At 38.3% G+C, this 15,399-nt stretch overlaps 1 protein-coding gene across 4 annotated transcripts in view; it reads right to left on the bottom strand.

Annotated features, from left to right (window-relative positions):
• Positions 1-1,024, bottom strand: part of cpeb2 (cytoplasmic polyadenylation element binding protein 2) — a 25,447-nt gene extending 24,423 nt beyond the window's left edge. For 2 of the 4 annotated variants that reach the window (XM_008407529.3, XM_008407528.3), the window contains exon 1: positions 1-1,024. This exon is cut by the window's left edge and continues 467 nt beyond it. In XM_008407529.3, coding sequence (XP_008405751.2) covers positions 1-424 — 424 coding nt within the window. In that variant the 5' untranslated portion in view covers positions 425-1,024. The other 2 variants (XM_008407530.3, XM_008407531.3) reach the window with 2 other exon arrangements.
• Positions 1,025-15,399: the final 14,375 nt, after the last annotated feature.

Here is a 15,399-nt window from a genome sequence, read left to right on the forward strand (position 1 = left end):
TATTCAAGTGGTGGGCGATGGGGGAGTCCATTTGGATCTCGTTCAGATTAATAGAGGGAGGCGATGGCGTCGCAGCATCGGCTTCGGCCGCCTCCACAGCAGAGCCGCGGGGGTCAGCGGCGCTGGAGAAGGGCTGCAGGTGACTGAAGCGCCCCTGAGGCGGGGGGGACTGCTCGGCCTGGGTGAACTCTAACTGCTGATGTATGCTTCGCTGAAGGTCACAGAGGGACTGCGTGTGGCAGAAATGCTCTGGGAAAGCGATCTTCTGGGTTAGGTGGCTGTAATCCGACGTGAAGGAGCTCAGCTGGCTCTCGGTCTGGATGGCTTGCTTCGCGGATTTGCTGACCGAGCCGCTGCTGCGGTCCTCCTCCTCGACTGATGGGGGTAACTGCGCGGCTGTCACCCCCACAGGCTCATCCTGCATGTTGTGCTGATGCGCAGTAGCTGACAGGAAAAGAGGGGACGCGGCGACGCTCGTGAAGGGCGAACCGAGGAATAAATTACTCTCGGGGAAACTGGCAGGGCGAGGCGCCGTATCCGTGCGGCGGCTAATTCTACGAATGCCAAATTCGACGTTTTAATTCAGCATAAAAGCGTTTTAAATAATGTTTATATTCGACCGCCCGTGTGTCTGCGTGTGGTCCTTTCAGCGGGGGAAATATGAGTGAATTGGCTGGAGGTGGAGGGGGTCAGGCCTAGGCAGAAATACTCGCCTGGTTCTCGTCGTAATCTTTCCTCGTCTCGGCGGTCTCACTATCTACCTAAACACCGAGCTGTTCGGCCTGGTTACGCGTATCCTAGCCGGCGCGGTCCATTCCCGTCCGAACCTTGCTGCCCCCCTCCTCCGGTGACCGGCTGGGCTGCTGCGGCAGAGGATTAAAGATCCCCGACTCAAACCACGTCACGGCCGCATCACGCCTCCGTGCGCCCGCCTCGAGCCTGGAGCCGCAAAGAGAGCCGCATTGTTTACGTCACTTTTTCATTATTCATAAAGTGCAGTAGGCCTACACACCCTCACTACACCCCCTAAAGTAGCCTACAGCTGGGCGAGGCACCATATATTACCGTATTGTTGATTAATGCTGCCTTATAGAAGTGTATTCAGTACATTGCCGAACGCCAAAAGTGCCACAAATATGAATGTAATAATTATTTTTAAATGTCAGTACAAAAATGCAAAAGAAATTGGAAGTATACAGTAAACACATAGCTACATTTAATTACATATGTCACTTGATTATGTCGAATGATTTAAGTTTAATTATATGGATTAAAAGTGTAAGTCAGACTAAAATGATTTATTATTTCTTATTTTATTACAGCAGTTTCATGGTTCCTGTTTTCCACTGTGCCATGCTCAGGGACGTGTGTAGAATGCTTTTACTTTGGTGCTCTAAAATGGCAATTTTTGTATGGCCCATCAATCATTTAATCACACAGTTAATTATTGATTTGTTTTTTTTGATTATAGTATTTTTGGCTCAGCATCAGTCAATGAGAGGGGATCACTCTAGAACTGTTAAGCGTGGTTTACCTGTAGTTAACCTGCTGTGCAGGTAAACCAATTAAGCATCACAGTCTACTAAAAGAGCCACCGTGGGATTTGAAACTATTTCATGGTACGCAGCAAAAAAGGACCATAACATTATTAAATAATACTATAATAACATGTAACTTTAATGTGTCTTACATTTTTATGTTATTGAATACAAAAATAATGGTTAACTTTTAGATTTCCATAACTAACACATTAAAAATAAATAGGCTCTTTGTACATATTTTTTATTTCATCCACTTTATTGAATTTCATATGTAATATGTACTTATTAAGCATATAAATACACATTTAACGACGTTCTTGTTTATTTGATTTTGACACTTTTGTTCTTCCATAATAACTGTTTGAACCATTGTAGAACATTGTGGAGTATTTCATTTCTTAAGCTATTGTTATTCTATATAGATGACATGTTCTATTCAGAATGAACTATTACGAAACCCAATTTCATTTTTTTAAATTTATTTTATTTAGCAATTAATCTTGAATTTGTCCAAAATTCCGTTTTGGTTCTCAGTTCCTCGCTGTAAGCCTAAATATCAAAAGGCTTCATTTTCCTGAGCTCCTGCCAATCAGTATTCAGTTCACAGCCACCGTGCGTACGTCTGCGGCAGCGTCGCGTTACGACGCCAGCTTCTAAATATAGTTTTCTATGTCAGCTCTTGATGTGGGGGGAGACAAATCTCCGTCGATGGACAAGCAACCCCACCATATGATCTGCCTCCCAAATGACCATCACCGGCAGCCCCGGGCCTGCATGGCTGCTGGGGAAGTCTATTTCTGTGCAGATGGAAGGATTAGATTGTGAATCCTATACCTGACTGAGGACGGGGGAAATAAAAGTCATTGGTTCAATAACATGAATTCAATTATTGCCCTTAATTTTTTTTCCTTGTTAGCTTTAGAGGTCAGGGATAATAATAATAATAATAATAATAATAATAATAATAATAATAATAATAATAATAATAATAATTTGTTTTGGGTTTTGGTGATGTTTTTTCAGCAAATGATTTTCAATTGTTTTGAGTAGTTTATCCAAGCATCTACATTAGAATGAAAATCAGAAAAAGTTTATTTGACAAATGAGAAATGTCCTAGGTTGTGATCTATAATGCATCCCGAGCTCAGACTCAAGCAGTGACAATAAATAGGTGCAAAACATATCTTTAGATTGTGACAATATTAATATACCTACAAATGTTTTCCTAACTCCTTTCTGTAAGAAGTTCAACTCTCTTGGTGTCCCAAGTACGTCAAAAGGATGTAATGAGTGGCCAATATTTGAAAGAGCTCAGAAATGCACATTTTAAAAAAAATTAAAAATAATATATATATAAAATGTTGCAACTCATTAAACCTAAACTATTCTGTCATATATTTGTATTAGTCAGGTTCACTGGGGAGCAACTGGTGTTGCCAGACAAAGTCAACCACAACCTTGGCCTCCTCCGGTGCTCTGTGTTTATTGTGTCCAGCGCCGTGTTTTGTTAACATGACATCGTGTTTGTTTGAGAACACCATGAGTCGTGGATCGTCACAAGACAGAGTCCGAGAACACATCCTTGTGGTACACCCGGTGTGTGAAAGTGATGTCAGTCTCCCATCTGGTCCCAGCTGTCGTACTTATAGCTTATTTAGCCACAAACTGCAACCAAAAGTTGCTTCCTGACAAAAAGCCACAAGTTTGCCATAATTGCATTTTGCTGTTTGTTGCAACACTGAGACAAGGTTTTCTGAAATAAATGCATCGCCATTGATCGTTATTCCGTTCTGGTTTGGGGATTGCTTCCCCCCACGGTGTGAACTCATCACCCTTCATCTCCAAACCCCTGACGTCTTACTTCACCTCCTCCCTCCTCTTCCTTCTCGCACCTTGAGCTGCTTTCCAGCTGTAAGTGAATACCCCAATAATCGGGGTCCCAGATGGGACGGTCCCACCAGTGGGAGAGCGGAGGCAGGTGTGGTGGTTGCTGTATAGCCGGTGAGCACCAGTGATTAGCCAGGCCCAGAAAAGTGCTGGAGGGAGTTCACAGAGTGCAGCCTTTCCAGCAGCTGGTGTCTGATGGTGAGGATGAGCTGGGGAAACAGGGAGGGTGGGGGGTGTGGGGGGGGGGGGGGGTGGGGGTGCATTCTGCCTTTCCTAGCGGGACTGCGGAAGGGAAGTATAAAAAAGGAGGCGGGTCCCAACGAGGCTGCAGAAATAGAAACATACATCAAAAAATGCAGCCTGAGCAGAATCCCTATTTAGTCGCTGTCTGTAAAGACTTGATGACAAAGTGTAGAGCGTTCATTTTAGTTCATATTTTTAAACCATACCAGCGTAAAGCAGCAACATACACTTTAATCAAGTTTACGTGTGCTGCTGCTCTCTCTTATCAGCAACACACCTGGCCTTTCAAACCATATCAAATTTCAACATGCTCCTGCAGCCAGCTTTATTTAGGCCTGTGCCACGCTGCAGCTGCAGTCGTCATAGCAACAGGTAATCTGCATCTCCTTTTGTATGCCTGATTAGTCTGTTTGGACTAAAGGCTCTGTGTCAGACTCTGTGTGTGTGCTTTAACAGGGTCGGGCTGGTGGCATTGATCAGCTGGCTGAAAAAAAAAAAAACATCCATCAGTGCTGATGACGGATTTTGGATTGACATGGTGTGTTCCACCTCCTTTAATTCAATGTCTGCTTACCGACGTCACCCGGTTACGAAGACGTCGCGAGGCTGAGTTCTGTGGATCTCTAGAAAATCAGCATCCTATAATCCGATAATTAACTCCTGAGATTGGAAATTAGAATCTAAACTGCATTCACATCTGTAAATATGCCTCTATTAGTCTCACTTGATCATTCATCCACAACACTTCTTTAAAGAAACCTCTATAATATGGGTTATGGCAACATTTAATCAATCAAGTTTTTTTTTTTATTATGTCAATTCAAATGTCAATAATGATCTACTTTTGCAGGCTCAAATTTCTCAGTATCAACAGTGAGATTGGTGCATATTATGCAGTGAATGTTGTCAGATGACAAAGTTGGTCTCTTTTGTATGGAATCATGGGAGTGCCAAAACTAACATAATAATAATAATAATAATAATAATAATAATAATAATAATAATAATAATAATAATAATAATAATAATAATAATAATAATAATAATAAAATTTCTGCACCCTTAATTTTTCTTCTTGGTTGTACGCTTTACTCTGAGAATTTATCCCATGCTGATTCAAAAAAGATTATATGAACAATTAAAAATACAGCAACTCACTCGCTAGATAAGGGAAGCACGGGGATACGGATGAAACAAAAACAAAATAAAATAGTGGTAAAATTATCTCTGAACAATTGTCCTATATTTCACATCAAGTATAGTCAAGTTTGATGTAATTTAATTTAAACATATACAATAACCATGTACTTTTTGATACTTCCCATAGCCTTGCTAGTAGCATGCAAACACCACAGATACAAAGATATGCAAGAATTTGGCAATTTTTCTGAAACAAAATGACATAAAAAAAAGAAATGCACCTATCAGTCAGCCAGACACAAATCTGCCCGTTTCTTAAATAAATCTACTATGATTGGTGATTGGCAGGTCCAAACAGTGACAGACGTGACCTTTTCTTTCTGCTAAGTAAATTAATCAAAACTAAGAGCTCCCACCATTTTCTTTTAGTTTATTGACTAGTAGCATGTACTTTGATGCATTTTGTTTTGTAAAATGAAGGAAAATAAGCTAAAAGGAAGGGACATACATTTTCCTAAATAACTTATGACTTTTGTTAGAGAACCTTCTGCACATTTATTTATTTTTTTTGTACAATCTGAACCAGTCATGATCAGAACCGGCAGGTCAGGCCTCATAAAGAGAGAGAGAAAAAAAAGTATTAGTGTATTTATCAATAATTAGCAGTTGCTTTGCATGATGTGTTTTTAACAATAAATAATTCAACCGTTTGCAGTTGAATTATTTATAGTTACTATGCTATAGTCCACAGGGGGTTTAGGGAATTTGCTAAAAGTGAAAAAAAAATGTCTTGTTGTGTCTTTTTGTCCAGACTTTTCAGAATATAATGTAAAACTTACCGTGTTATACGTCTCACACCTCTGATCCAGTGAAATGTACAAAGTAATCAAAGTACATCCACATCGGCAAATATGAAAAAAAGCCTGCTGTACTGTTTTTCCTGAGTCAGGTGAACTTTCAGAACTTAAGGAAATATGAAAATTATTATAATCAGAAGATCTAAAAGTAGATAAAACCAAAGGTAATTTGTTTTGCTGCTTTGACATAAAGGCACAGAGGAAATGTGTTTGTATACATTTTGGAGTGTTGGGACATTGAACTTTTACCTTTTATCAAAAGAAACGGCAGCAGCAGATGAATGTTCCATCTCTGGACTCTAATTTTGTGCATTGATCCAGCAGTTTGGAGTCGGCTCAGTGATGGGAGGGGTTTTTGTTCCAATTTGTGCCCAGCTTGGCCTCCAGGACCGAGGTGTCTTTGTTGCCATAAACTGTCCCTTTGTTGCATCTCTCTGGCTTTTTGAATGGCCCTTTGTGTTTGCTGATAAAGCTTCTGCAAACAGCCATCATGGTCACACACACATACACACGCACACGCACACACACATGCACACACACGTGCATGAAGTGAAACACAGAGATATGCAGCCAGGAGGTGTCGATAATGACATTACGTCAACGTTGCAAACTTGTCTCGCTTTGCGTCTGGGGGTCTTTATCACGGGTCAGGTCCACTATTTCTTCAGAATCAGTCAAAAACAAAAAAATGAAAACAGTCATGACAGACTTATATTTATTGTACTTTTTATGGCCTGATGAAGAAAGATTGAGTTTAGCCTTCTGTGAGGTGGGATGCGACGTTGAACGACGTTGGTTGCCTCCTTACATATTTCCTCTCGTTTTGTTTGTTTGTTACATTTTTCAAATTCATTCCAAATTCATAAATACTTTCTTGATCCCAAAGGGAAAATTGCATGTCGCTGTAACTTATGTTAAATTTCTTCCTGTTAAAGTGGGGTTTTTCCTCTCCACCGTCGCCACATGCATGGGGGATTGCTGTAGCGATTGTGCTCATCCAGGAAAAGTTAATGCTGCGGCTCTGTGGAACCTGCTGACTTTCTTTGGATGGAAAACTTTTGAAAGAACTTTGAACAACTAACTGAGTTACTGTTTTGATAACGACGATCAGCTGGAATGATTGAACTGAAATGATTTTTTTCTTAGTTCTTCGAAACGGCCTTTGTCTATGAGTTGGTGCTACATAGATAAAGCTGAATTGGATTGAATTGGCCTCACTGGCTTGGTTGGAAAATCCCCTTCCCCCCCTTATTGAATGAAGTGAACATTTAGAGCTATTTTCGTGTTTATTCCATTTATAGTTTATGGAAATTCTCTTCCATAAACTAATCCTAAAATCCGTCAGGAAGGTGATCATATGTTCACAACTCTGCATGTGACCTCACATTGTTGTGGGGGAGCCAAGACATCAGTCTGACCCAAATGATGGTCTTTTATCATGTTTGATCAGTCTGTTTCCTTTGTCTTAGCCCCTCTGTGGACTCTCACTCCTAATCCAATTCCGCCGATATTCCCATGAGTGCTCTCCGGTGATCGTCTCCATATCACATCTCTCTCTGCTTTCTTCCTCGCTCTCAGCTTGTGCACGCGTTTGAGCGAAGTGGGAACGTTATCTCAACGTCGGTGTAAATTTCCTTCGCTTGTCGCACAGAAGCCAGAGCGCTGTTGCAACAGCAAACACTCACATGAGGAGATAAGTGACCTGAAGCCTCCTGTTCTCCTTATTTGCACACAAATACGCAAACGGACACACCCACAGGCCTTAATGTCAGGTCCAAACAGGGGTTAGAAAACACACACGGGGATGCCTGCCCTACTGTATAGAGGAGAGACAAAGGGCACACACACACACACACACAGAAAACACACAGCGCAGGCTGTGTGTTTTCTGATTCAATCTCCACAGGCACCTGTTCGCCAGTGCATTACCGCCGCTAATGCAATTAGGTGTGTGCTTGCGCCTCGTTCATGTATGCGCCCGTGTTTGTCCGCGCGTTCTAGGCTGTCAGAAAGCGTCTCGTGTGTCTCTGGGAGGGAGCCGCTGCTGGGGGTCGGAGGTCACCAGCGACAGGTGTTTCTCTGGTTTGCAGGTGCCGTGCGGAAAGCCAGCAGGTGGAGCGGATATCACTGAAAATAAAAAAAAAAATTAAAAATTTAATAAATAAATAAATCAGCTGCGTTGGTCGATAGTAACGTGAGGCGATGCTGTCTAATGTGGTCTCAGGCTGACCAGTTCAGAGAAATGAAGTCCAAATTAAGATAAATCGATAATATCTTTTGTTTATTTTTTTATTCTTAGGGATATATGCTTATAATCTACTCTAAGAGAATGTAGATCTGTATTCATTTTAGATTCATTTTAACAGGTGGAAAGGTCAGAGTGCACATATATTCCTACGAGGAAAAAAACAACAACAACACATTGCTTGGCCAAAGTATTCACACCCATTAACTTTTTTCACATTTTATTATGTCACATCCAGAAAATGCATATTTTGTGTGACAAACGAACACAAAGTAGTTTATTTATTTTTTACTAAAAAAACAAAAGCGTATGTGGCCACTCCCCTTTACCGAGAGTACCATAAATAAAATTCAAAAATGTAAAACAGTTTTAGCGGAGGAAGAGTAACTCATCACAATGAATATCAGTAACATGGTGGTGGCAGGATCATGCTGTGGAGATTTTGCAAAGATGTAAGTCTCCAGATGAACTGACTTAGATGGATGACTACAAAGGAATGCCACACATTTCAGATTTTACTTCTGGTAAAATAAAAATGAATATGCATCCTGTTATACATCCTCTACTTCCCAAAGACTCACTGTTGTTTGGATCCAGTGCAAATCCAAAACCATAGTAAGGTTTGTGTGGGACAAATGTGGCGGGGGCAGACGTTTAAGGGCTGTGAATACTTTTGTGTGTAATTCAAAATGCACTTTTGTTTTATTCACACGCTACATCTCCAAACAGAAATACTCTTCGTTATGACGCTTGCTGGTGCTTGATTCGGATGGTAGAGAAACAATTGCAGTATTTGATACTTTTTTTGGTTACCCTTGTGTCTCTCCACATTAAAAATAATGACAAAAAACTGTTAGACCTTACATTTTTATTTACATATGAAGACAAAGTGTTAACTGGGTCTACAAAGAATCAGAACTATGAGAGATTTGTACCTTTGAACTCCAACCCTGACTTTTCTGTGGTTGTCGCAGCTTTGTTTCTTGATAAAAAAAAAAAGGAGGCATGTTTAGGTTTGATAAACACCTTTCTGTCGCCTCACCTCCTCTCGCGCGGCGCTTGTTCTCGCTTCCCGAGTTTTGCGTCCCACCAGGGGGCCGCAGGAGGATGTGAGGAGGTGAGATGTTGGCAGACGAGATAAGGTGCTTCCTGATTATTTCTTGTGTGCTTATCTGCGGCGCTGCAAAGTGGGTTTGATGAAAATTGCTTGCATAATGAGTAAGACCTCACATTTGATCCCACCTTGATTTTAAAATTATGGAGCTAAATCATTCCTAAACCTGAATAAATTCAACATTGATTTAGGATTTTATGTCCCTACTTCTTTTTTCCCTCCATTTATTTAAAATATGTCCAAAATACATCAGAAGAATTAGAAAACACAGCGTATGAAGGTTAGGATGACTGATGAGCAGCAGTCACATAATATTTGTACTTGGACTCTTGCTCTCCGTAAGAGTGTATTGGTGTCAGTGTGTGCAAATAAATACATAAAAAAATTTGTTATGCAAATTGAGGGTTAATAAACAAATATTTTGCCAAAGTCACCTCAGGACGTTTACTTAGCAACTAGCAGTGCTGTCATGACTAACGACAGCACTGCTAACGGTGCCCTTTATCACTTTAAATAGCGATTAAACTATAATGCAAAAACCACTTGTGCTGATTAATAGTGCATGTTGTGTTTCATTGCTGTAAAACTTTAATGCGTCGCTCAACCGCTGCTGTAAAAATGTCAAATATTCATGTGAATTATTGCTTGTCCAAACAAAGTTCTTAATCAAATACATAATAATGTAGTTGGTCAAACTTCTGAACTCCCTGTCAGAGTAAGCTCTAAACCTGACAAGGGAATCAATCAATGTTCCCAAAATGATCCTGCAAATCACCAGATAATGGGAGAGATTTGAAACTACCTCCACCTGGTAAAAAATCTGCCTACTGCAAGAATTTCCTCCAAAGAACAGAACATCTAAAGCGCAAACAAATCTCCAAATTTCACAAGAATCTGCAGGTGAAAGTGTTCAACTCCTGGAAACGTTTGGTCGTTTATACATTTATCTTAGGGAGCACCAATGACAAGTGGGAAAGGAGAGAAATAACATATTTTATTCTACCTAATGTTAATTTCTAGCTGAGCTTCTGAGGATGGTGTAAAAATTCAGCAAGCTATGCTGTCAAAGATTCAAATAAGAGCCCAGAACTACATTAAAGCTCTGGATTTTTAAAAAGTCCCAAGTGTGTCCTTTCTGCCACATTATTAAACTACAGTTTTACTTTCATTTGGGGCCAACAAAACAATTACAAAAGTCACATTTCTTTCTTGTCACGTTTACTTTTTTTGTAATGGTTTATTCAAGTGGAGGGTCTCGGCACAGGCATCATAAATGCAAGAATTTTAATGATGAAATGGGAAATGTCCAAAGTAAATTAAAAACAAAGATCCACCAGCAGAACAGAGACAGTGCGGCAAAGAAATCTAACAAAAGGAAGAAAAGGATAAATATTGAGGAGAGGGATTCGTGTGGGAGATAACTGCATGATTTCACTGATGTGTTGAAAGTTGGGGGGTATCTTGCCGAGAGGATCTCTAGTATTTCAGTTTTACTTGCCAATATATTGTTGAAAAATTTAGATTTAATTTCAGAATTTCTATCAAATTAAACACCCCCGCTGCCCCCAGAGTTAAACTTTTCTTGTGGTGCCAGACGTCTAACAGACATCTAAGACACCAAGCGATGCTTAGCGCCCCCGTGTGGCTCAAACTGGAAGTTGCCTCATCCCTATCAGTTTCCCTGCTTTCCTTTGATTATCTGGCTCTTAAAGACGGCCACTATTCAGGCATTCAAACGTGACCTAGACCCAGGATTATAGTTTGATTGAACATTTATACCTCCTCAAACCCTTCCAGGCGAACAAACTGGAATTCAATTAGAGCACTCAGGTGGTTTCACTAGCAGCCTGATTTATCTGAGGGCATTTGGATTTAACATACATAGAAAATAAGGCAAATCAGCTTTAAAAAAATCCTTTATAATTAACTTCCCTTAGCCTCATTGGGGGAAGAGAAACAACCTGCAGAATTTGTAATAAAAATGACTGGACTCAGATGGTTCTAAAGAATATGTGTTTTCAAAGAGTTACCCTCAGTACAGTTCAGACTGTCGGCTATGACAAGACATACATGTGGAAAGGTTGCAGCTGAAATATGCAGTCCTGCTGAAGCATGTGGCTAACAGTCAAGACTAAGAAATGCTAGAACCAGCAGGAAGCAGACGTCTAGAAAAATCCACCTTCCTGCTCACAAATGTTAAATCACTGCATAGGGACTAAAGCCTACAGGCCACACAAAGCCAGATATCTGGGAAGCTATGTATGTTTCTGTTTTTTCTATTTGGACCTTTAATCCACATAAACACCCAGCTAAATGTCACTGATTTTAGCTTTGGGGTACACTGCTCCCTATGGGTTTGACATGTTTAACACCTGGACAAAGGTGATAAGTTTCAAAATGCTGCTTCATTGAGCATCTTACATTGAGTAGATTATTGGTAGCTAATGAGCTATTGTGAGACAATGTGCTAAAATTAGCATTGTACTCCATCATGCTAGTGTAACCAACATGATAATAGCTTAATAGCTTTTATAATTTTTATTTAAAAGCTAAACTCAGTACACTGAATGGAGTGGGTTAATGTTAGTCAGCATGATGGTGATAGCACACATTCTGTAGGTAACATGTTGACTAATATTATCATTTTAGCAAAATTTAACTATGATGGATTTTTCACGCTCATATAGTCTGTTACTGTAGGTCAACATGCTAGTGCTAGCTTGGGAGCTAGGTGTTTTAGCTTTAACTGTTATCTAATTTTTGCTTTTGCATGTTTTTTTCACAGTGCATGGGGTATTTTACTGTAGGTTAACTTACTATTGATTGTTCTACTTTTATTTTGTCTATCTCACTTCTCTCCATAACGGAATTGTAATTTTATTCATACATGCCAACTGTATGGTATAAATAATGTCATAAAAATAGAATTGATAAGAAATGGACAAACGTTTTCTTTTCAGCTGTATGTAGCATTATTATTTTTCCCTCAAAGGTGTCCAACCACTTGTGCATAAGTTCATAATGTTATATAACATATACATTTTATGTTCTAATTTTATTGTAATTAATTTTATTGTTCTGAAAGATAATTTTCAAGTGTTTCCAACAATATAATCACTTTACTGTTCAGAATATGGAAGGTTTTTTGCAACCATGTGAAAAATATTTAAAGTTTATTAATAAAATGTTTTTATGTTACGCCATAATATAGCTTTCTTTTATCTTCTGCTTTGGTGTAGTTTTTTTCTTATGTAATAAATGCCTCAATGCTTTTTTTTCAGTATTTATTTATAGTACTGTTTTAGCACTGAAAAATTAGTGCATAAAAGCCATTTACAAAAAATACCGAGTATTTCTGAAAGGCTTTGCAGAAACATCCGCAGTGTGTGGATCTAACCAGAGGGGGGCAGTCTCAGCCTTTCCTTTCGTGACTTCTTCGCTCCTCCCAGAGATGGGAATAAGGGACTAAACTTTTAAGTGGCTTCTAAAAGCTTTCCCAGTCCCCCGTGGCTTGATTCAAAGCAATTAAAAAACGCCTCTATCGTCTGTATTTCCATTTGTTTTTCATTCCAGAAATCTAGATTTAAATGTTTATAATGTTTTTCCCCCTCTGGGGGCTGCAATACAAAATCCTGCATCAATTAATTTATTTCTAGCAATTCATATCAGACATTTACATGCTCCACTAAACTGAGATATTGTAGGTGGAATGTTATGAGAGGATTTTTATAGTCTTTTCCACTAAAGTGTCCGCTGGGAAACCTCCCTGACAGGCAGAGCAGATTCCAGTTTTTTTTGTGGAAAGTGCCCCACGTCAGCCTCAAAACAAATTACATTTAATATAATCTCAGCACATCTTTTTTTTTCTCTCCCAACATAAACATCAAATCAGGACTTCATCTCATCCTTACGATCTGTTAAAAACACCAGGTTGATGATTCTGTGTTCAATCACAACATCTTTCTTATGCCTTAGATCTTTTTGCTTGTGAATGAGTTACAAATAATGATTTGTTTCTCTTTGGCTCCGATTTCTGTTCGCGCCACATAAAATGCATGGAAGTCAACCTTTTGTCCCTTAGAACATTTTAAATTAGGTGGATAAGGGTGCCACAAATGGATCAAATTGAAATAGAAACTCATAGTAAAATAGAAAGCAACTGGATATGTTTCTCATTTCTTTTTCTTTTTTCTTTTCTTGGGACACTTGCATGTAAACACAAGCCTTTGAGTAACCTTTTCACAACACCATGTGAGATTATATTCCACCACTTGGAGCCAGTCTTTACATGCATATACACCTACATGCATGTAAATTTGAATAAAGTTAAGGTATAGATCAACCTTGCACATTTATGTTTTGTTTCATATTCTTAGTTGTTCTTGACTTGATGACTTATGTTCTGCTTGTTTATTCATCTGCTTTTTGTGTTTCCTTTTCTGAGTTTAATGTGAGATTCTTGCCTTCCCCCACAGCTTCAGCCTGGTAACAATTAACCACCTCCTTGTGGCCACTAATCACCACCCAAACAGATATATATATCAGTTTACTCTGTCTTCATTTGTTATTTTTGTCAGATCCTTCTGTTCTACCTTGTCCAGTTTTGTCGTAAAACTATTTGTGATGTGAAAAAGTTCGAGGTTTATTCATTCTTTAGCAAAGCGCTGCACATCAGAACTGCCTTTTTGATCCTGTAGGTGGAACCAGACTGGGTCTGCCACCGGCAGTGACATCAAATACAAACTAAGTAAACAATATGCAAAATGAGTAGAGCAACATTCACTCATTTACATCTGCTTCAGTAATATTTGGGACAAAATTTAGTTTTAGGAGTATTTATTTAATTTTTTTTTACTATGCTATAGTTTTTACTTTTAGTAAATCTACTACTTTTTACTCTTGAGTAAAATTTCTGAATCTACTCACAACTTCATTGAATGAAGAACCAAAATCAAAAACTCACCAGACACAGACACACACCTGCAGTTTTTGTTAAAGTTTCATCATTTCTATATTGAAAGAAATTCTTAAATATTTCAGTGATTCTTAAGAATAGGGACAAAACAGGTCCTATGGATAAAGCACAAAATTTGAATAAAATATACACAAAATATTATTTTTTCAAATATCTGACTAAACTAACCTGGGTCATGTGAGCACAACAATGTATATTTTCCAGGTATTTGCTGAATATTTTTTTATTTTAAACATTGTAGATGCCTGTAAAATCCCTTGTCCAGGAGCAGAACTCAATACATTATAATAGTTTAAAACAATTAAAGAAATACTAAAATTATATATTATGACAATTAAGTATAAGTAGTCACATAAATAATTATAAAAGTATCAATAAATTGAATTAAAAATCATTTTTATATATTTTCCAACTCCATTGAAATTTGTCCCTAGTTTTTGTCAACACCGTCAGACATGAAAAGAATGTAAAAAAAAAAAAATCTGGCATTATTGGGGGGCACCAGAACTTCTGAGGACCCCATGATCTCTTCCTTTGCTAAGAGGGCTAGTTAGCTCTGGTTAACATCTTATTCTTTAGTTTTTTCTTCTTTTTATTCCTAAGTTGTTTGTCACAACCATGATGTGTCAACACCATAAATGACAATTTACAAAACTTTGATGACATTTTGTGAAATAAAAGCTTAATTTTGGTATAATGTAAACAAGATTTCATGGACCTGATGAACTACAACATGGCTTCCTTCAGAATAACATCATATAAATTGAGGTAGTTTGTCATTTTGTCAACTCTGTCAGATGTCAACTCCATCAGAGTTTTTCTGACTCTTTCAGTGAAATTGTTGTCAAATCTCACTTAAATGTGCAATTAATTCATTTTAATGTATCTTACATAAATTGCATTACTTCATATGTATCAAGTTTTTCTTTTTACTCACTAGTTTGTCACCACCTTCAGTTCTGTGTCAACTCCGTCATGCATTGTCAACTCTGTCAGATAGACTTTTTGTTGTTTTTTGTTTAAATTTTTTTGTTTGTTTTTTGAGAAGAATTTGCCTGTAAAACTGAGTAAAAATGTCATTAATAGGGTAATTAAAAAATTATTTTATATTTATTTTGTCAGATGGTGATGACAAAGTTCTGGGTCAGGTCGATTAAAAATTTAATTTAAAAAAAAAATGTTGCAACTGAGAGCCTGCACCTTAGCATCTTTACATTTCCAAAACATTATTTGTCATATTTGCATACATAAGGATGAGAAATATTTTTTTTTTTAAAATGGGAAAATTAAAATCCATTTTGTCCCTATTCTCAAGAATCACTGATTTTTATTTTGCAATTATGTTATTTACATGATTTACAGAATTTTCATGCTTACCTTTAAAATACCAACATTTC

Source organism: Poecilia reticulata, chromosome 4 (genome assembly GCF_904066995.2).
Source record: "Poecilia reticulata chromosome 4, P_reticulata-male-v2, whole genome shotgun sequence".
Classification (NCBI taxonomy): domain Eukaryota; kingdom Metazoa; phylum Chordata; class Actinopteri; order Cyprinodontiformes; family Poeciliidae; genus Poecilia; species Poecilia reticulata.